Here is a 21517-nt window from a genome sequence, read left to right as displayed (position 1 = left end):
TGGAAAGATTTGGTCAAGTGACAGGATTCATACTGAATAAGAAAAAGACTAAAATAATTGCTAAGAACATGGAGCAAGAGAAGATAGGAATAATAGGTATACAACAAATAGGTATAGAAGTGGTGAAGAAGATGAAATATTTGGTTATTTGGATAACCCCTAAGAATATTGATTTGTATCAGAATAATTATACAGTGGTGCCCCGCAAGACGAACGCCTCGCAAGACGGAAAACCCGCTAGACGAAAGGGTTTTCCATTTTGGAGGCGCTTCGCTAAACGAATTTCTCTATGGGGTTGCTTCGCAAGACGAAAAAATCTTGCGAGTTCCCGCGGGTTTCCCCCCGCTTTTTTCGCCCTGTTCCTAAGCTGCTAAGCCGCTTAACAGCTGATCCGCTGATAAGCCGCTTCTCAGCTGATCGCTAAAAGCCGCTAGACCGCTAATAGCGCTAATCTGCTAAGCTGTCAATGGGCTTGTTTCGCAAGACGAAAAAACCGCTAGACGAAGAGAATCGCGGAACGGATTAATTTCGTCTTGCGAGGCACCACTGTATACCAGTGTGGAATGGAATAAAGAAAGATCTGGAGGTGTGGGGACGAATGAAGGTATTGTTGTGGGGAAGGATTTCAACGATAAAGATGAGCGTGCTGCCAAAACTGTTATTTTTGTTTCAGACAATTCCAATAATCAAAGGGACTATGACCTTTAAAGAATGGCAAAGAGTAATTTCAAGGTATATCTGGCAGGGTAAGAAGCCAAGAATTCAATTTAAGTTACTAACAGATGCTAAAGAGAGAGGAGGCTTCGCCCTGCCAGACCTGAAATTATATTATGAAGCTTCATGTCTCTGTTGGTTAAAGGAATGGGTAAAATTAGAAAACAGAGTTGTTAGATATAGAAGGATTTGACAACAGATTTGGGTGGCACGTGTATCTATGGTCTGAAAAGAAGAAAATCCATAAAGGTTTTGAGAACCACATTTTCCGAAGATCGTTGATAGAAATATGGGATAGGTATAAAAGCCTACTTGAATCAAAAACTCCGTACTGGTTATCCCCATTAGAGGTTATGAGTGTCAAAAAAATCAATACGAGAAGAAATTGGATTACATATAGAAATTTGATTGTTAAGGAAGGGGGAAAATGGAAAATGAAACCCTATGAAGAAGTAAAAGAGTATGTATATGATTGGTTGCATTATTTTCAAATAAATGAAATGTTTAAAAAAGATCTTAAGGAATATGGATTTGCAGAGAAGGATTCAAAATTCCAAATGGAAATAATAAATAATGAATATAAAATTTTATCTAAAATGTATAAGATATTGCTGGAATGGCATACAAAGGATGAAGAAGTTAAATCTGTTATGATACATTGGGCCAGAGATTTTGGATATAATATACAATTTAATGATTGGATTAAATTATGGAATGAAAATATCAAATTTACCGCATGTACTGCGTTAAAGGAAAATGTTATGAAAATGATTTACAAATGGTATATTACACCGGTAAAACTTGCAAAAATGTATAAAACATGCAAGAAATGTTGGAAAGTAAAGAAAAGGATGGTACTTTTTACCATATGTGGTGGGAATGTAAGAAAGTGAAGAGCTTCTGGGAATTGATATATAATGAATTAAAAAAATGTTGAAATATACATTTGTTAAGAAACCAGAGGCCTTTCTTTTAGGGATTATAGGAAATGAAATAAATAGAAAGGATTGTAAACTTTTCTAATATGCAGTAACAGCGGCAAGAATATTACTGGCCCAGAACTGGAAACAAGAACAAGTACCAACATTGGAGGAGTGGAGAATGAAGCTGATGGACTATGCAGAGCTTGATAAACTAACAGGGAAGATCAGATATCTACGAGATCAAAAGTTCATCGAGGACTGGGGAAAGTTAGTGGAATATTGGGAATGCATAAGTGACAATGAAATAACTTTAGTGGCATTTAAAGAAGCTCTGTAAAAACCTAAGAAATATTGTAAAAAAGAAAAATAGGTGTGGAAGGGTTTGTTAGAAGGCAATAGTTAATTTAGGAAATGTGTAATCAAAAAGTTTAATTCGGATGATTGTCAGAGAGGCTGAAGGAAGTCCAAAAACGAGAAAATTTGTTAAAGTTGTAATGTGGTGTGATACGTATTTTTCATGATGAAAATCAATAAAAAATATTATTAAAAAAATGTTTGTATACCATCTAAGCTATTTTGTGAGACACAACAAAAATAAATTGCAGAGTGGAAGAAAAAGGGAGCTTCTCTGTGCAGGCAAACATTGCAAGGCATAAGCTTTTATTAAGCCTGAACGGTGGGAGTGAGTTGCTGCAGATTTGTGAAAACGTCTGATTAAAGCCAGCGGTGATCCTGCTGACTCTCTGATAGTAATGTGTCTGTTTAGGTGTTATCGTTTCAACTCGGCGTTTTGACCGAGAGAAACAGAAGGAGTATACGCTCTCTGTGACGGCTACAGATCAAGCTCAGGAGCCACTGATTGGAGTGTGTCAAATCACCATCTTCATTGCTGATATGAATGACAACGATCCAAAGTTCGAGAACAGCCGCTATCAATGTGAGTAGGCACAAACTGTTGTTGCACTGTGAGAGTTGATTTAAGTTTGCGAAGTGTGTGTTGAGCCCAGAAGCCTTCAGTTAGATTCCTTCTCTGTAGGGCTTTAAGATGGCATAAATTTCCTTTCAAACCCATGTTCATCACATGCAGCAATGTTTCCGTTCCACTGCATTTCAGTTTCTGGCAAAAAGTTATCATTACATTATTCCACACCATTTGTTCCAGTTCAAAGGCCATTCATTTCATTGTATAAGAAATGCAAGGCAAATGGGAAGGGGGATAACATCATGAAATACATATTGTTTGTGTTACGTATCATTTGCAAATGGGGGTGGGGGGGTGCAGAAGCAAATTCCAATTGTATTCAATGGATTGATTTCCATTCTTGGCACGGGACGATTGAGTGAATGTTGGCAATTTCCGCTTCTGTTTTTATTGGAATTCTGCAACATCTCTGATTGTGGCTTATAATCACCTCACCTGTGTGAGCAGCAGTGCAGAAGCCAGCTATACTAAAGCTATGTGAAGACTGCTTTGTATGGGGAAATGTACATTTCTGGTCACTGGCCTAGGTGGGTTAATTGTTAGGAAGAAAATGTATGCTGCCTTAGGTTCCAAGATGAAAGAAAGGTGGGAAGTAAATAAACATCATCTTAATTTTATTATTTATATGCTGCCCATCTGACTGGGTTGCCCCAGCCACTCTGGATGGCTTCCAGCAAAATATAAAAACAATATAACATCAAACATTAAAAAATGTCTCTATACAGGACTGCCTTCAGATGTCTTCTAAAGGTTAAATAGTTACTCATCGCCTTGAAATCTGATGGGAGAGCATTCTACAGGGTGGGTGCCACTACCCAGAAGGCCCTCTGCCTGGTTCCCTGTAACTTCACTTCTCACAGTAAGGGAACCACCAGAAGGCCCTCAGAGCTGGATCTCAGTGTCTGGGGGTGGAGACACTCCTTCAGGTATATTTAGGGCTTTAAAGGTCAGCACCAACACTTTGAATTGTGCTTGGAAACATACTGGGAGCCAATGTAGATCCTTTAGGACTGGTGTTCTATGGTCCTGGCGGTTGCTCCCACTCACCAGTCTAGCTGCCACGTTCTGGATTAGTTGTAGCTTCCGAGTCACCTTCAAAGGTAGCCCCACGTAGAGCGCATTGCAGTAGTCCAAGTGGGAGATAATCAGAGTGTGTAGCACTTTGGCAAGGCAGTGTACAAACAGGTAGGGTCTCCTCCGGCGTACCAAATGGAGCTGGTAGGCGGCTGCCCTGGACACAGAATTGGCCTACATCTCCATGGGCAGCTGTGAGTCCAAAATGACCCCCCTGCGGCTGTCCGCAGATGTTAATCCATTATGTTAAGTTGGACTCTGCCCCACCAACCTCATTCTGTCCTTAGCCAGCCCCTACCTGCCTGCCTTCTTACATACAGTCAGTCAAAGGGTAGCTTTACCTGTTGTTGCCTCTGGCTCCACCTACCGTTGGTCCCTTGCCTCCCGCCTTACCAGCCATATCAGGCACAAGTTGTCACTGGGCTAAAGGATCAGAGGCAACAATGCCTCTGAGTAGAAGTCCATTGGGGAGAAACAGCAGGAAGAGGTTATTGCCATCATGTCCTGCTTCTGTGCTTCTTAAAGAGGCATCTGGTTGGCCACTAAGATCATAGAATCATAGAGTTGGAAGAGACCACAAGGGCCATCGAGTCCAACCCCCTGCCAAGCAGGAAACACCATCAGAGCACTCCTGACATATGGTTGTCAAGCCTCTGCTTAAAGATCTCCAAAGAAGGAGACTCCACCACACCATAGAGGATGCTGGACTAGATCCGGCAGGGCCTTCCTTGCATTTTTATGTGCCGTGATTGCCATCACTGAAATGCCACTTTAACTAGGCCAGGGCATGTTTAGAATGAACTCTGTGCTTCCATCTTTCCAAAGACTTCCTTCGTGAAGACACTCCAGTGGGGACAAGTTTCCTCCATGCTACAGCTCATGATGATGACCAGGGGGTAAACGCCGCCATCACGTACTCCATGTTGCCGCAGGAGCCAGAATACTTCCAAGTCAGCCCCAGCACAGGCTGGGTGTACGTGAATCTCCTAATCTCCCAGGTATGCTTCTGCATACAGCAGAGCTTTCCAAACTGTGTGCCGTGACACATTAGTGTGTTGGCTCAGTGTGTAGGTGTGTCACATGACCGCTCTCCATGCTCCTCCCAGAGCTGGAAAGGGGTCAGTTTAACCTCCGGTTTGCTGCTAAAACTGAACTGCTCTGTTGCGAAATGATGCATGTCTTAAAAAGTATGTCACCGGCATGAAAAATTTGGAAAGCTCTAGTTTACAGAATATAATCTGGCAGGAGGAATACTTGCTGCACCTGCTTTTTTTCAGCCTTTGTTCTAGCAAACAAGCATTTGTGTTTTGGTGAACGGCTGCTAAAAATTCTTTTGCAGACGTTTCAGATCACAAGATACATCGTGGCCACAGATGGAGGGAACCGGAGCAGCACGGTGGAACTGACCGTCACTGTAACGAACACACTTAATCAGTCGCCGCAGTGGGAGAAAAGTGCCTATTCGGTCACGATCCCGGAGAGCACGATTCGAGACACCAAGATAGTGGTATGCTTTAAAAATAAAATTGGAAACGTATTTGTTTCAGGATAAAAGGAAGTTGGTTTACACTGAGTGGTGCCCAGAACTGGGCACAAAATAGAGCGGGACTATTAGTATCTCACTTTTCCTCCAAGGAGCTCAAGATGGTGTACATGGTTCTTCTCTGTGAGTCATGGTCCCTCCCCTAATTGTTCTGAAATTCTGCAGACAAGTCTTGCCCCTATTGGACACCGGTATCCACAAATGAATCCATATGTCTGCATCTCTAATGATTTTTTTTTAAAAAGGAAGAATTGGCTCCTTTTGCCCCACAGCTCATTTCTGTTCTTCCTTGGGTGTGGATTCCTGTGTGAAATGTGCGTGGCAGTAATTTGAACATCCTTCCCCAGGCTTTCCAGACATTTTGAAGTACAATTCCCATCATCCCCGACCACCAGTTTTGCTGACTGGGGCTAATGTGAGGTGTGTTCCAAAACATCTGCAGAATTTGAGGGTTGGTTATTATTACCAGAAAAGCAGAGCTCTGATGCCATGGGCCGTTGGCCGCAATAGTATCATCTGCATTTCAATTCTTAAGGATCAAGGTGGCCCATGTAAATGCATCTCCCCACTGAATGGTGTTCCTGGTTATTCCTGTTCCTAGACTATCAAAGCAACGTCCCCACTTGGTGACCCAAGGGTTACCTATACCCTGGAGGAGGGCCAGGTCCCGGAGACAAACATGCCTGTCCGCTTCTACCTCAAACCAAACAGAGCAGATGGGTCTGCTTCACTTCTGGTTGCTGAACCTCTTGACTTTGAGACCACCAAGTTCTTTGCACTGACTATCAAGGCTCAGAATGTAGCTACAATTCCATTGGCATCTTTCACCACGGTTTGTGTTAATGTCACAGGTTGGTTATCCGTTTATTAATATCAGCATATCAAACTGAAATTCCAAGTACTTGATGTCAGCGAACCATGTATTGCTAAATCTGCCTTTTTGTTCCGCAGACGTCAATGATAACGTCCCGTTCTTCACATCTTCTACTTACGAGGTTTCTGTACCTGAGGGAGCAGCGGTTGGTACCTCTGTTGTGCAGGTTCTTGCTACGGATTCAGACTCGGGACTCCACGGAGAGGTTCGTTGTTACCTTTCCCTTTACTGATAACGAGTGAGAAAATGCAACATGCGATTCTGTATCCCCAAACTTTCTGGGTGGTGGTCAGCGAAGTCTTGCTCAGAAACTCAAGACCCTAACTTTTTGTACTGCAGTGGAACCTCGGTTTTCTAATGTAATCCGTTCCTGAAGTCCGTTCGACTTCCAAACTGTTTGAAAACCGAGGATCAGTGGGTTGGCTGGAAAGTCAGTGGGGAAAAAAATAATGAAAAATGCACCTTGGAAGCCGTTCGACTTCCGAGGCGCGTTCGAAAATAGAAGCATTCACTTCCGGGTTTTCAGCGTTCGGCTTCTGAAATGTTCGGCAGCCAAGACGTTCAAAAACCGAGGTTTGACTGTAATAGCCTCCTGAAGTAGGAAGTTACAGTATACATATTCTTTTCAACTGGCGCCACATGCCATCTCTTGCATGTGTTAAAACATGTGGATGCCAATATGCATTAAAGCACTTGTGTAGACTGTACATCATTTAAGACAAAAATGGAAGAATTCTTATTTAATGCCAAAGGTTGCATTCTTCTCAGGGGTAATTTGTTAAGGGCTGCATGCTGGCAGTGGGTGAGACCATCTCTTTCCCTGTCTCTGTCCTTCCCTTCTGTCTCTCTCTGTCCTTCCTTTCCTCTTTCTCACCCTCTTCTTTTCATGGGAGAAATAGATTAACTCTGGCTAGAGCCTGAACTGATCGCTTACTCTTGACCTCATGTTAGTGTATTGTAGGGGACCCTTGGACGACTGTGCTGACACTTCCCCCCACTTTGTGCTGAGTGGATGGGCCTGTGAGCCTCCATTTTAACTTCCCACGATGCCTCTGAGGTCGCATTACTCAGGGACATTGTGGCAAATTAAAACGGGGACTTTATGCTACTCAGATTTGATAGCAGAAGTGTTGTTGCCATCTGCAGGGCTTATTGGCATGAGAGGACTCCAGAAGACACTTTGCTGAGGGCAGCCTCAGACCTTGAAGCCGTTCTCACATTACTCAATAATCAACGGCAACCAACAGCAGATTCACAAACATAGGAATGTCAGATTCTCCAATGCAAAGATTTAAAGACCAGTGTGTGAATCTAAATTGCAGCAATCGGTGAGAGTCCTGAATTGTTCAGTCGTTGACTTGCTTCAAAGGTTATGCCCTGTGTGGCAAGTCCTCACAGCTGTTCAAACTGTAGAGCAGCGGTTCTCAACCTGTGGGTCCCCAGATGTTGTTGGACTACAACTCCCATCATCCCTGAGCTCTGGCCTTGCTAGCTAGGGATGATGGGAGTTGTAGTCCAACAGCACCTGGGGACCCACAGGTTGAGAAAGGCTGCTCCTAGAGGGTAGAAAACCACAGTTCACATATTTGTGGCTATACTGTGGCTACACAGACCTTTCCCTTCCACACAAACGGTGCTGTTACCTAACTTTCTGTAAGTGCTACAAATGGCATAGGTCTGTGACTGTTGAATATTTATGGCCTTGGAGCTGAACTAAGTTGGATGTCTTGAGAGTGGTTGTGTTCCTGTTTCTGAGTTGTTACGAAGATGGGATAGAGTATAAAGCCCACTCCTGTGTTCTTCAATTGCAGGTCCACTATTCAATACTGAAGGACGCTAGTGAAGATTACCAATACTTCAACATTGATTCCAAGTTGGGAGTCATTTCTACCCAGGCATCTTTTGACAGAGAGAAGAGAGGATCTTACTTGATTGAAGTTCATTCCCAGGATTCTTCTGAATCAGCCAGGCCTGGTTTATATGGGCAGCCTAACACAGGTAAACCTCAGTGGGTTTAAAAAAGAACATATAGAGGTTCCTGTGGGTCAAAAGAGGGTTCAGAATGATGTGCTGCTGTTGTGGTCGCCTGAGCCTCCAAAGCCAAATAGCTGATTATTTGCTTTTCAGATACAGCGTATGTGAGGATTTTAATTAGCGACATAAATGACAATGCCCCTGCTTTCCTGCATTCAGTGTATGAAATTAATATAGATGAAGACGAGGATGTTGGGTATGCATTTTTGACGGCAACGGCTGATGACAAAGATGAAGGTACACAAACACAGGTTTATTTTATGTGTTGTACAGTCTTGACTGAAACCTCTCTAATTTGGAAGCAGTAGTGAGACTATGGCAGGCTGTTCCAGAAGATGAGGTGACAACTGTCCTGTCTTCAAAGGAGCTTTTTCTATATATGGTACAGGAACAGGTTTATAGAATGTGGAATAAAACAGTAATGGCAAAAATTGCATGTCATGTACTTTTCAAAATACGACTATTTGGAAACTAGCTTTATTCAGACCTTTGTTAATGTTCTGTAAAGAGAACCGGGATAATTTTTTTAAGCATTTCTCATAAGCTCATTATATCCACCCATTATTTTTTTAATGGAAAGTAGATTCGGACCTTTTGAGTTAGAATATAGCCAAGCTAAAAGTTTTTGACTAGTATCTCACATGTGTTAGTATCTTCGTCTGGCACTCTTACATTCCCAAGGTTTTTTATTTAAATAGGATGGATCATAATTTTGGACTGACGCCATCAAGAGTTAGTTAAAATAACAAAGGGACTTGTTATTTTCATGCCGGAATTGTTATTTATAGGGCAAAATGCTGCTAATAAATTGGAGGACTTACTGCATTTTTCGCTAATTGCCGTTAACGAACTGTAGTCCAAAGGTGGAAAGCTTTGGAAAGTCTAAATATTGCTGCTTGGTATTAAAATGTCTGGACAGTTGCAGTCTCAGAAAAGATTACCATACATGCAATGCACAAATTCTGCAAGGCGGGAAAAACCCGCAAACCTTCTGTGCCACTGGGGATGAAACTGTATTTTGTATATTTCTGACCATAATACACAAAGACACTTAACAGCACTTGCTGTAGATATTTGGAAGCTATTCTCTTTTCACATAACATATCGCACTGTCGTGTCAGTAGCATTTCCTATTTGTACATGACTCCTAAATTGGGACAGTTTTCTGTTGTTTGGTCTTTATGCCTACTGCATTAGAATAAAATGCAAAGTAATAATAATGACATAAAAGAGAGGTACCTAGCCTCTGGATTCGCTTCAGAGTCTTGCTATACATGCAGTTTACTTTGGAAGTAGGCATGCATGACGCTTCTACATTTTGGGTTGGATCCAAGCATACGATGCAATCCTAACCTTGTCTACTCAGAACTAAGCCCTATTAAATTCAGCAGGGCTTACTTCTAAGTTAGTGGGGTTAGAACTGAAGCCTTAGTCCAGGCATAGGCAAACTCAACCCTCCAGATGTTTTTGGGACTACAATTCCCATCATCCCTGACCACAGGTCATTAGCTAGGGATCATGGGAGTTGTAGTCCCAAAACATCTGGAGTGCCGAGTTTGCCTATGCCTGCCTTAGTCATATTGAGAGTAGACCCATTGAACCACATGGCTCTTAAGTCAGTTGATTTCAGTGGGTCTACTCTTAAGCAACACTAAGCCTGGATCTAAAATTTTCTTGTTTTTTTCAAAATTCTTCTGAAAGTAATGTTGGTATAGACCTTAGTGCTCAGAGATCTCCCGGGCTGTGATAAGGATAATATGGTAGCAACCTCGTGTTTTTAGGATCTAACGCCAAGCTCAGATATCAGATCACTTCAGGAAATGAGCGAGGAGATTTTTACGTGGAACCTGAGATGGGAACTCTGTTGATTGCCCAGTGTCTTGACTATGAACAAGAACAGCATTATGAGCTTCAGTTGGTAGCTTCTGATGGAAAATGGGAGAACCACACCCTTGTTATCATCAATGTAGTCAATAAGAATGATGAAGCCCCTGTCTTCTCCCAGGACGAGTACCACAGCAGTGTCTTGGAGGAACTTACTGATCTGCCGGTAACTGTTTTACGGGTAAGCAGGGTAAATCTGGGTTAAAAAATTATACAAATGACACTAGTGGAAAATTCCAGCAACTTAAAAGAATTGCAATTCTTGAAATCAAAGCATATTCACTCAGTTTTGAGGAGCTTTGTTGGGTTTATTCTCCATAGTAAGTGTGGGATTGCACTTAGGATTGCAGCCTAATTCAAGTAATGTGAATTTCTGGATACTAACTGTACATTTACACCATGTCATTGTTGTTTGGTTTCTGTCAGACTTCATAGTGATCTCAGCTGGTTGCAATACAGCTGTCATGTTTGGGCTTTTATTTTTATTACAGTGGTGCCTCGCAAGACGAAATTAATCCGTTCCGTGAGGCGCTTCGTATAGCGGTTTTTTCGTCTTGCGAAGCAAGCCCATTGACAGCTTAGCGGATTAGCGCTATTAGCGGTTTAGCGGCTTTTAGCGGATCAGCTGATAAGCGGCTTATCAGCGGATCAGCTGATAAGCGGCTTAGGGCTTAGGAAAAGGGGGGGAAAGGGAAAAAACCCGCAGGAACTCGCAAGACATTTTCGTCTTGCGAAGCAAGCCCATAGGGAAATTCGTTTTGCGAAGCGCCTCCAAAACGGAAAACCCTTTCGTCTAGCGGGTTTTCTGTCTTGCGGGGCACCACTGTATTTCAATGTATGCATTGCCTGTCCAGAAAATAGTGTGCAAAGTAATTAAGAACAAACAAAGTATAACATAAAACAAACAAAACATTGTCAAATATAAACCGATGTACAAGACAAGGTTTTAAAAAAACCCAGATCAATGAAACAGCCAGTTAAAAGCAGCAGGAAAAAACCCCATGTGAGCTTGATGGCTAAAAACCTTTCTAAATAACGTATCTGTTGTCAGAAGACCACCCGTGGGGGGCACTCAACAGGCCTCCGTAGGAAGGGAATTCCAAAATTTAGGTGTTTGGTGCTTAACCTTTGTGCTTGCTTTCAGGTTTCTGCAACTGACCCCGATCAGGAAGCTGACCAGAGTGCCCTTCGCTACTCCTTGCACGGTCAGGGTGCCCAAGCGGAGTTCACTATCAGTGAGCACACAGGCGAGATCACTGCAAATGAGAAGCTGGACCGGGAAAAGCGGTCCGTGTGGCGCTTCCTTGTTCTTGCTACAGATGAGGATGGGGAGGGTCTAACAGGCTTCGCCGACGTCATCATTGACGTGACGGACGTGAACGACAACCCACCTCTTTTCCTTTGCGCCTCGGACGGTTGCTTTATGGGGCAAATTCCAGAAGACGCCCCCGCTGACTCCACCGTCATGGAGATGTCGGCGGTAGACCTTGATGACCCCAGAGCTGGGAAGAATGCTGTGTTAACCTACAGTATTATTCAGAACGTCCAAAACGAGATTAACCTCAACCTCTTCTCAGTTAACCCAGCTACTGGCACCATCTACACTGTGTTGGGATCCTTAGACAGGGAGAAAGAAGACCGGTACCTGGTGGTGGTTGAGGCGAAAGATGGAGGAGGCCTGACTGGAACAGGGACTGCCACTATTTTGGTCACTGACGTAAATGACCACACGCCAACCTTCACGCAAAAGATCTACACGGCCTTTGTCTCCGAGGGCGCAAGCCTCAGCGCTGAGGTTGCTGTGGTGTCAGCTACTGATGGGGATGAAGGAGAAAACGCTGTGGTGGCTTTCAGCATCGTAGGTGGAGATGAGGACCACAAATTCTTTATTGAGACGGACAAAGCAGACAAACGCGGTATAATTCGACTGAGGAAGCGGATAGATTTCGAGAAACCCCACGAGAGGGTGTTTAACTTGACCCTAAAAGCAGAGGACCTGGATTTTTCCAGCATAGCTCACTGTGTCATCTATGTGGAGGACTCCAATGACCACGCTCCTCTGTTTTACCCACAATTCTATGAGGTAGCAGGTCTGGCTGAAGACGTCCCCCTCGGAACTAAAGTCGTCCAGGTTATTGCTGTCGATTTAGATTCTGGGCTGAATGGACGGTTCTCTTACCGCCTGCTAAATAAGTCGGACCCAAATGGGAAGTTCTCTGTGGCTACTGATGGCTGGGTCCTTGTGGCAGGTCTTCTGGATTATGAAACTGTGGCACAGTACCAACTCGTGGTCATCGCTACAGATATGGGACAGCCTCCTTTGAGCGGCAGTGCCACAGTCCTCGTGGCTCTCCAGGACGTAAACGACAACGGACCCGAGTTTGAGGCGCAGTACAACCCAGTAGTTTGGGAAAACACTCCTTCTCCTCAGATTGTCCAGATGAACGATACCTCAACGCTTTTGTACGCTAAGGACAGGGACAGCCCAGCAAACGGGGCGCCTTTCTCCTTTCACTTACTGAGTGACTTTGGCAGCGTGACTTATTTTAATTTGCAGGACTTCAGCAACGGGAGTGCAATGCTAACTGCATTGCACACATTTGACAGGGAGGTGCACAAGGTATTTGAACTGCGGATTCTCATTGCTGACAGCGGGAGCCCTCCCATGAGCTCAACCAACACATTAACCGTGAATATCGGAGACCGAAATGACCACCCTCATGCTGCTGGCTTCATGGAGTGCCTCATCTACAGCTACAATGGTAAGCTGATGGTGGTGAAGCTGGCTTGCATGCTTAAAGGAGACTGCCTTATTCCAGGTCATGTTTTGTACATCTGCCTTGGTATTGTCTACTCAAACTGGCAGCAGCTCTGCAGGGCCTCAGGCTCATTTTTCCCACCAGCTGATCCTTAAAAAATACAAAAAAACCCCCAGAAACTCTGATGCCAGGGGTTGAACATGAGACCTTCTTCATGCAGAGCATGTGACTTGCCATGAAGCTATCTATGGTCATGCCTGTATTCTGCATTCTTGTGGCCTGCATTCCCTGTTCACAATCAGTTTCAGAACACCTTGGGTGAACATTAGGATGCATACAGATGGGTTCTTGGTGAATCCCCTCCCAACTTTACATCTCCAATTGGTTTTACCTTGATGCGTTCTTCCCAAAGATTTACGGGTTGTAAATTTGGGTGCATTCGGGGGAAGGAGTAAAAATAGCACTAAAGAAAGTCAGGTAAGTTGAATAGGTTCCTTCGTGCAATGTCTTCCAAAGTCTGTTCTGGCGAATGCCCAACAGCTTGCCTACTACCATCAATCTTCCCCTTAAATCACATGGCAGTAGTGATTGTCACGTCCATCAGGCTGTTATGCAAGCAGAGACTGGCACCTGCTGTGCCGTTTGGCATTCTGGCTATCTATCCTTACTAAAAAGCATATGTTTAGCCCTTCTTTTTAAGAGAAGTGTGAATGAGTGCAAACCAGGCTTGGGGAACCTTCTGCTCATGGGTCTAATTAGGTCCCAATTTGGCCCATGAGGCTGTTTTCCCTTAACCCACACCCACCTCCCTTTACACCTGACATCATGTGTGATAATCGGCTGATGGGTGGTGTTTCAGTACACCATGCTCTTTGCAAGATTGCCCCATCACCTGGCATAACTGTCTTGTCAAGTGACTGACAGGTCAAAATTGATTGACTGTCACATTTGGCCCACGAGAGTTAGAGGAGAGAAGGATCTGGGCTGCTTCACAGATCTAATTCTAGTGCATGTTGAAATCCTGATATGGGACCAATGATCCATGTGTGGAAAGCACTTTGAAGTTGCAGGGTATTTTGTTGATTTCCCCCACCAGCTGCAGAGCATGCTACAGCATCTGAAAACCCACTCCAGATGGTGAGAGGACTTTACATGGGGGGGGGCAGGGGCTGGAACTGGCACATCCCTCCCCCCCAGTGCATGGATCATTCCTCAGTGGTTGAGCTCATGCATTGCATGCAGAAGGTCATAGGTACAATCCCTGGCATCTTCAGGTAGGGCTGAGAAAGACTTCTGTTGTCTGAAATTGTGGAGAGCAATGGTGAGTCAATGTAGAGAAAAGTGAGAGCAGTGGTCCAACTAGGCATAAAGCAGGTCCCTGTGCTCTTCCCTAGGAATTGTTAGGTCCAAGCTTCAGATGGCATAGGGGCCTGAACAAGAATTTTGGTGATTGGTGAGCTTGGCATAGTTCCCATGGTCCTTACCTGGCTGGTTTCTGAGTCTCCGTATTTCCTTTTCTGAGACATTACCTTCACTTAAAAAACCTGGGTTTCTAAAACAGGTGCCTGCTATAAGCAGGCATATGCAATTTTTTCTTGATTGTCTCAATTCACTAAACTTGACTTTCCTTGGTTCACCTTGGAACAGGAGTTTTCTTGCCCCAAATTTTGTTTTCGTAGGCATACAGCCTAGGTGTGTGTCAGCTTGCAGGTGTTGATATCTTGCACTGATATCTCAACAGCACAACATACTTCCAGAATAGTTGAAAAGCAAACATGATAGGAGAATGAAATGAATAGTAATTTTTTACACTTGCAGAATGCCTTCTCACATTTACGTAAGTAGTAGATTTTCTTCTCCCCCCCCCCCCATTTTTCTTCTCTTTTTGAAAGGTATCCTACCCACAACTGTATTGGGTCAGATTCATGCCCCAGACAACGATGACTGGGACCACAAGACGTATCACTTTGAAGGGAAAGCACCCAGGTAAATGTCAAGATTTTATGTTTTTGAAAATAGCTCTCTCTTAATGAGAGAGTCGAGTATCAGAAACGGGTAGCTGTTCTGAAAACTAATGCAGTATAGCTTCACAGAACACATGGGCTGCATTCACACATCATACTAAATCAGGGTTGCCAACTGGTGGCTGATACCTCTGAGCACCCACACAAACGCACACATTACCCCCTTTGTCTTAAGGTGCTAAGAGTGGTTTCCTTTTTCTGCCTTAAGAACAACACAGAGCTGAAGAAGGAAGTTGGAGGAGGGGACTCTCTTCCCCACTTCCTCTTTCAGCTCTATGTGTTTTCAAGGCCCAGATGGATTCTGCTGAATCTGACTTTTACCCAGCTCTTAGAAATGTGAAATGTATGCACACTTTATTTCTGGGTTTTGTTTTGTTTTAAAGGTAGGGGAGTAACCAAAGGCATAGTGCCCACTTGCCCAAAAATCTAATTGTGTCTGTGGACCTAAAAATGTTGGCAAAGGTGGACATAGGAAAACATTTTCGGCTATCATTATTAAGACTATTGAGGAGATTTCTAGATATAAATTGCTGGGCCCTATGCTTCACTTATGGGGCACAAGACAATGTAATCTACCTATTAAAAAATTAATATTAATATTATGTGCACCCCAGACTTCAAACTATGAGAGATTTCAGGGGTGCAAGTATGGGCCACAGGTTTGGTTTCTTTCGAAGGAGAGTCCTTAAGAGATGATGTGTGTTTTTGCAGTGCACTAATATGCAAATTTCATACTTCAAGGTGATTTGGGAAGGGCAGGAGTCCCCCAAAGGTGGTGTGCCACTGCCCAGAAGCAGAGGCATTGCCACACACCGAGAAGTCGGGGCGGCGGGGGGGGGGAGCAGTGAGGTGGTTGATGCTGTGCAGACACATCAGCAGGAATGCTGGACTGGCTTTTCCACTGGGCCCACAGAGCGCGGGTTGCTTACTTCCTTTCCCTCCAGGAGTGCAGTAAGTTCGCTGCCAGGAGGTCAGGTGCATGAGTGCCACCCTTTCTAACTTACTGCTCCTGGACAAATTTATTTTAAGGATCAACAAGCGAGCATAACCACTTATGCTGGGGAGCAGATAAATTTACCAGAGGGTAAATTCACATGAAATGCAACGAGCCAACACAGCAATGAAAATCAAGCAGATGATGTGAATGCATGCATTTGTTGTTATTTCATTTAACAAAATTTATACACCACTTAAGTCAACAGAGAGCTCTAGCCACAATATGATTGGGTGATACCATGAATGATTTTTTCCTCTCAGGTATTTTATCCTGAATGACAATTCTGGCTTACTAAGTATCAAAGAAGGAACTCCTTCAGGAACGTATGACATAAGAGTGAAAGTTACAGATGGCATCTGGCCTGATGTGGTCTCCACTGTAAGGGTGGTTGTGAAAGAAATCAAGGAAGAAGCTGCCCACAATGCAGGATCTATCCGTATAAGAGGTAAATGATGAGTTGTAAGCATCTTCTGGAGATCAGTTAACATTGTTGAGACTCCTGAATGCCCACCAAGGCCTGCGACTGAGTCACTAAGGACTCATGACCAGGGGTATCAAAGGTTGCAATATAATAGGTTCATGAGGGTATCATTGTTCTCTTGGTGGAAGGTTGTTGACCCAGGGCCCAGAAGAATGATATTCTAGGACAGGGGTGGGGAACCTTTTCTGGCTGGAGCGCCCGATCTTTATCAACCCAACCTCTGGCGGGCCAATGTTGACAAGGCGGGCTGGACCTCTGACATGTCAATCACCTGACATTATGGCGGCATCCAGTGATGCTTTCCCTTTGCAAAAGCCTCTTTGAAGTGGCTAATGCAGGCACGTTGCTTCAAAGGATGCTTTTGCACAGGGCTGGAGCTCCCCCACCCCTGGTATAGAAGACAGAAAGTGATATCTCACTGTCAGCAACCTTCCCTGGTTGGATTCCAGCACAAGCTAACTCAACTGGCCCCCAGTATCAGTAGGAGAAGAGCGGTCTGCATCCTCAAATGCTGCCATGACTAGTGATGGGGAACACTGTGAATTATGATTTCTGTCAAGTTCCCATTTTTTCCATTCTCATTTTCAAATCGGTCTGCCACTCCTTTTTAACAAAACTTTCTTACAAAAATTCACCAGCATTTTAGGGTACATTTTTCTATACTTGTGTTTGTATGCAATTTTGTCTAAACTGCAAAGCAGTTTACCTAATAAGAGTGCATTTTTATGCAAACATTACCCTGGTTTATGCATTTTTGTATACATCACTTGACTAGAAAGCTGCATTGCAAAATTCAGAAAAGTGTGAATTTGAAACGATGGCTGTGTTTCAGGTCGTGAATTTTTTTCTGTGCGTGCAAAGTTTGGCATGTCCACCTTTACATATGAACTGAATCAAATATCTCCCCCATACCTAGTCATGGCATCCCCAAAACCAGGATTTCAGGTCAGTTTAATAGCCCAAAGTTTCCTGCAACATGTCTTGCCCCTTGGTAGAGGCCACCGGTAACCATGGAATACCAAGATGTTGGTAAAGTAGTATGTGTTTAAAAAAATTAAGGTTTAGGTGTGAGATTGGATAAATTTTCAAGGGATGAATTCCTATGAACTTTCTGGAAGTGGTCTTGCCTTTTAGAGAGGAGATGCCTGAAGGTTTTTATTTCACCGTTGCTTCAGTGTCAGGCTTGGAAATTTGCGTGTGTATATATATATATATATATATATATATATATATATATTTACAGATATCACTGCAGAGGATTTTATATATCAGTCATCTGAGACTGAAAGTAAGTACAACCAAATGAAGAAGCTTTTTTCAGAAATCATACCAGCCCAACTTGAAAATGTCCACATCTTCAGTGTCTTGAATAGCCCAGGCAAAACACAAGGAGTAGATGTATGGTTTGCAATTCATGGATCACCCTATTACAAAGCAGAAAAACTTAACGGAAATGTCGCTGTGTCCAAAGCACGGGTAAGTGGTGTTTGTTTGTCATTTCCCCCACCCCAACAACTTGCAATTCTAGGCAACATTTTTAATGAAGTCTCTACAGAACCTATCTGATGGAATCTTTGTGGGTTTCCTTCTAAATTTTATTCCAGATTTTGAGAGTGCAGTTTTGCATGGGAAACACATGGCAGCTACTTCATGATCAAACAGGTTTGAAGATAGTCTTTCCCCCAAAGAACTCCACTCTGCAGGGGGAGTGGACCTGTTGAGATGGCCCACCTGTGGGGACTGGTGGAATCTGATGGTTTCCTAAACACCTGGTGGTGTGCAGGCAAAAAAACATAAAAATGGGGGGGGGGAGGGAGCAGCTGGAGCACAGGTAGTGTAAATCCCAGTCTGAACCTCAGGATATGCAGTCGTACCTCCGAAGTCGAATGGAATCTGTTCCAAAAGTCTGTCCGGCTTCCAAAACGTTTGGAAACCAAGGTGCAAAGAACGTTTGCAAACTGGAACACTCACTTCCGGGTTTGCAGTGTTTGGGAGTCAAAAGGTTCGAGTCGCAAGGCATTCGACTTCCAAGGTATGACTGTATTGCCGTTCTTACCGTCGGGCGATGATAGCAGGAAAAGCCATCCAGCAAAACTTTTCCAAGTGGTGAGTGGACTCTTGCCATGTGGCCAAGAGAGTGTTGCTCTTATGTCCTCAGAAGCCTGCTGTAACAATTTTACAGATTTCTAAATGCAGTAAGAAATTAAAAATTCCTGAGGGACAAAATGGCTCAAGAGTCACACAGAGCTGGACATCACAGTTATAGCTTGCCCAGTGAACGGACAGTTTCAGTTATTGGAGTGGGGAAGCTGCTTGGAGAAGCAAGGCCATTAACCTGCCCCCTTTCCCGTCTTGGCTTCTTAGAGCTGGCTGAAGGAGACTTTACAGGGTGGGTCCAGTGGGTTATTGGAGGAGAGCTGATGGTAGTTGTTGTCCAAAACATCCGGAGGGTACCAGGGTTGCTGAAAGCTGCACTAGCTTAATCTAATTCAGTCCAGACTTTTTAAGAACAAATACGTTGCGGGGCACTGCTTGCTATGAGACAACTGCAGCAGAGCCCAAAAGGTATCATTTGTGAAGGCACCTGTAGAGTCTTCAAAGAGGTGTTTTTAGTCTAGTTCTCTTGTGCATTTGGGGTTCCTTTAAAAAAAATAAAATGCTGAAAACTAGGTCTAACCCACAACAGCTGGAAACCATCCTGAATATCAGCATCACACAAGTTGGCATAGACGAGTGTGCAACTGAAAACTGCTCTCATAGTGCCGGATGCACCAGCAAAAATGAATTCAGTGCTCTTCCCACGATTACTTCTTCCGGGAATGTTTTGCTGGCCTCCATTACAGTACTGAGCAGTGCCCAGTGTACTTGCGAAGCTCGGGAGAGAAAGCACCATTCTTGTTCCTCCTACCGGATCAATCCATGCTTTAATGGTGGCACCTGTACAGACACAGACCTGGGCTACAGGTTAGTAGATTGGCTCATGATTGAGTTGTGTTGTTGTTTTTAAAAAGTGCCAACCTTTATGTGGGGATGGGGAACTGGATCATGGTAGAGCTCCAGATTCGAAAGTAGCCAACCCTCTGCAGGCCTCTTTTGACAGGCAGGCGGGGCCACTCAACTGCCAATCACATGACATCATATAAAGCCATGCGATTTGAACGGCTGCAAAGGAAGAATGGGCTCCCCCTCCTTCCGTTGCTGTCACAGCTTGAAGGTTTGCCTCACGAACTTCCCGCTCCTGACATCAAGTGTGGAAAATGTGGGTGCGGTTGACACAAAATGACCTGGTGACCCACCCTTAGAGACAGGACAAGTCTCAAGAGGCTTTATAGTGAAGAAATATTCAAGGCGGATTACAAAAATTCCAACAATAAAGGAAATAGCATTCACAGATTATATACTTGGGTCCCCTTATATGCTAATAACCAATTCTAACGTAGCTGAAACAACACCATTTGCACACAAGAGGGAAGTATCTTGAAGCTTGGGAGAATCCCAGGTTTTGCAGAATTATACATCTTTGACCCCAGACATGTTTCTGAAATGGCTTCATGGCTGTCATATTTTTCCAAGACACAAGATGGCAATGTTGGGCTTTGAAGTTAAATATCTATGGTTTCAAGCTTAAGAATAGCTCCTCTTGCCTCCCTGTCAACTCTTTCCTACAACCAATGAATAGAAGTGGACCCATTATATTTGAAAGGAAATTATTCCCCTGCAAAAAATGCTTTGGGTTTTTGTCTCCTTTCTCCGCCTGAAACATTGTCTGCATCTCTTGAGTACTTCTCACTGTACAGTGAACTTTCCAATTTCTTTATTTGTGGATGTCCATTAAGCCCTTTAGATACACTTATACTAAAGAATTTAGAAGAATTTTGTTTTGTTAGGTTTAGTGTGTGTATGTAGGAGATATATACCACCTTCCTTCTGAGGAACTCAAGGCAGTGTACATAGTCCCCCCCCCCATCCCCTCCTTTTTAATCCTCACAACACACTGAAGTAGATAATTCTGAGAAATAACGGCTATTTCAGGGTCATCCATTGAGCTTAACGGCTGAGGAGAATTCTTCCCTGCCCTCATCTGACACCATAACCCAAGGTGGGGAACCTGTGGCCCTCTAAATGTCACTGGACTACAACTCCCATCACCCCTGCTCATTAGCCAAGCCACCCATCTTAGTGGCCCTCACTGCCTCCTGCTGGAGTGAGTTACATAGTTTAACTATGTGCTGTGTGAAGAAACTCCATCTGTACGTTACTACTACTAACAATAATCTTGAAAAAGGGGGGGGGGAGGTTGTTGCCTGCCCTTCACCAGAAGATCTCGAGGCGGGTTAAGTAATGTACAAATACAGTAATATACTAAAATCAGTTTAAACAACTAACTATCAGGAAGAATAAGGTGAGTCCTAGAAACCATTCTTCCGGTGGCAAAGGGTAGCTGCTATGCTCTCTGACTTGCAATGTCTGCCGGCCTAGGGGTAGAGAGAGGGGCAGGAATAACACGTCAGTTTATTTCTGCAGCTGCAAGTGCCCCATGGCTTTCCATGGGCCTGAATGCCAGCAGACACAGCACACCTTCCGAGGACACGGATATGCCTGGTTCCCAACCCTCAAGCCTTGCTTTCAGAGCCGTATCTCACTGGATTTCATTACCGAAGCAGCCAATGGACTTCTGCTTTACAACGGGCCCATGACACGCCTGAAGCCGGGGGAAGCAGAGGATTTCATTGCCCTAGGTGAAAGATTTCTGTTTCTCTCCTTCTGTACTACTGGATCATAAAGCAGGGGTTGGGAACCATCCCCCCCCCCCCGGCATTCCCTCAGGGCCACTTGCTAGTGATGGGTAGGGCCAGAGGCAAAATGGGTAGAGCAGTGGAAGTGATTCCAAAGGCCTCTGGACTATGACAGTACAGACACTGAGGTCCAGCTCCAAGGGCCTTCTGGCGGTTCCCTCACTGTGAGAAGTGAAGTTTAAAAGGAACAAGGCAGAGGCCCTTCTTGGTAGTGGCACCCGCCCTGTGGAACACCCTCCCACCAGATGTCAAGGAGATAAACAACTACACAACTTTCTGAAGGCAGCCCTGCATAGGGAAGTTTTTAATGCTTGATATTTGTTTGCCGTGTTTTATTCTGTTGGAAGCTGCCCAGAATGGCTGAGACAACCCAGTCAGTTGGGCGGGGTATAAATAATAAACTTATTATTATTATTTCTCATTTTGCTCTCT

General features: G+C 44.0%; 1 protein-coding gene across 7 annotated transcripts in view; it reads left to right on the top strand.

The window, feature by feature from the left end:
- Nucleotides 1–21517, top strand: part of LOC309348569 (neural-cadherin-like) — a 60454-nt gene that overhangs the window by 26805 nt on the left and 12132 nt on the right. For all 7 annotated transcript variants that reach the window (XR_014159486.1, XM_081873906.1, XM_081873907.1 and 4 more), the window contains exons 10-23: nucleotides 2404–2574; nucleotides 4519–4691; nucleotides 5033–5200; nucleotides 5838–6087; nucleotides 6188–6315; nucleotides 7922–8108; nucleotides 8238–8381; nucleotides 9926–10209; nucleotides 11173–12790; nucleotides 14680–14773; nucleotides 16069–16253; nucleotides 17533–17765; nucleotides 18976–19253; nucleotides 20814–21028. Coding sequence is in view for 6 of the 7 variants with exons in the window: in XM_081873906.1 (XP_081730032.1) it covers nucleotides 2404–2574; nucleotides 4519–4691; nucleotides 5033–5200; nucleotides 5838–6087; nucleotides 6188–6315; nucleotides 7922–8108; nucleotides 8238–8381; nucleotides 9926–10209; nucleotides 11173–12790; nucleotides 14680–14773; nucleotides 16069–16253; nucleotides 17533–17765; nucleotides 18976–19253; nucleotides 20814–21028 (4128 nt within the window). In the remaining variant the exon portion in view is untranslated. The remainder of the gene's footprint in view (nucleotides 1–2403; nucleotides 2575–4518; nucleotides 4692–5032; nucleotides 5201–5837; nucleotides 6088–6187; nucleotides 6316–7921; nucleotides 8109–8237; nucleotides 8382–9925; nucleotides 10210–11172; nucleotides 12791–14679; nucleotides 14774–16068; nucleotides 16254–17532; nucleotides 17766–18975; nucleotides 19254–20813; nucleotides 21029–21517) is intronic.

The sequence above is a fragment of the Podarcis erhardii genome (genome assembly GCF_964252035.2).
Source record: "Podarcis erhardii genome assembly, chromosome: 8".
In the NCBI taxonomy this organism is placed as follows: Eukaryota; Metazoa; Chordata; class Lepidosauria; order Squamata; family Lacertidae; genus Podarcis; species Podarcis erhardii.
The sequence above is the reverse complement of the archived record's forward strand: the minus strand, read 5'-3'. Positions and strand labels throughout refer to the sequence as shown.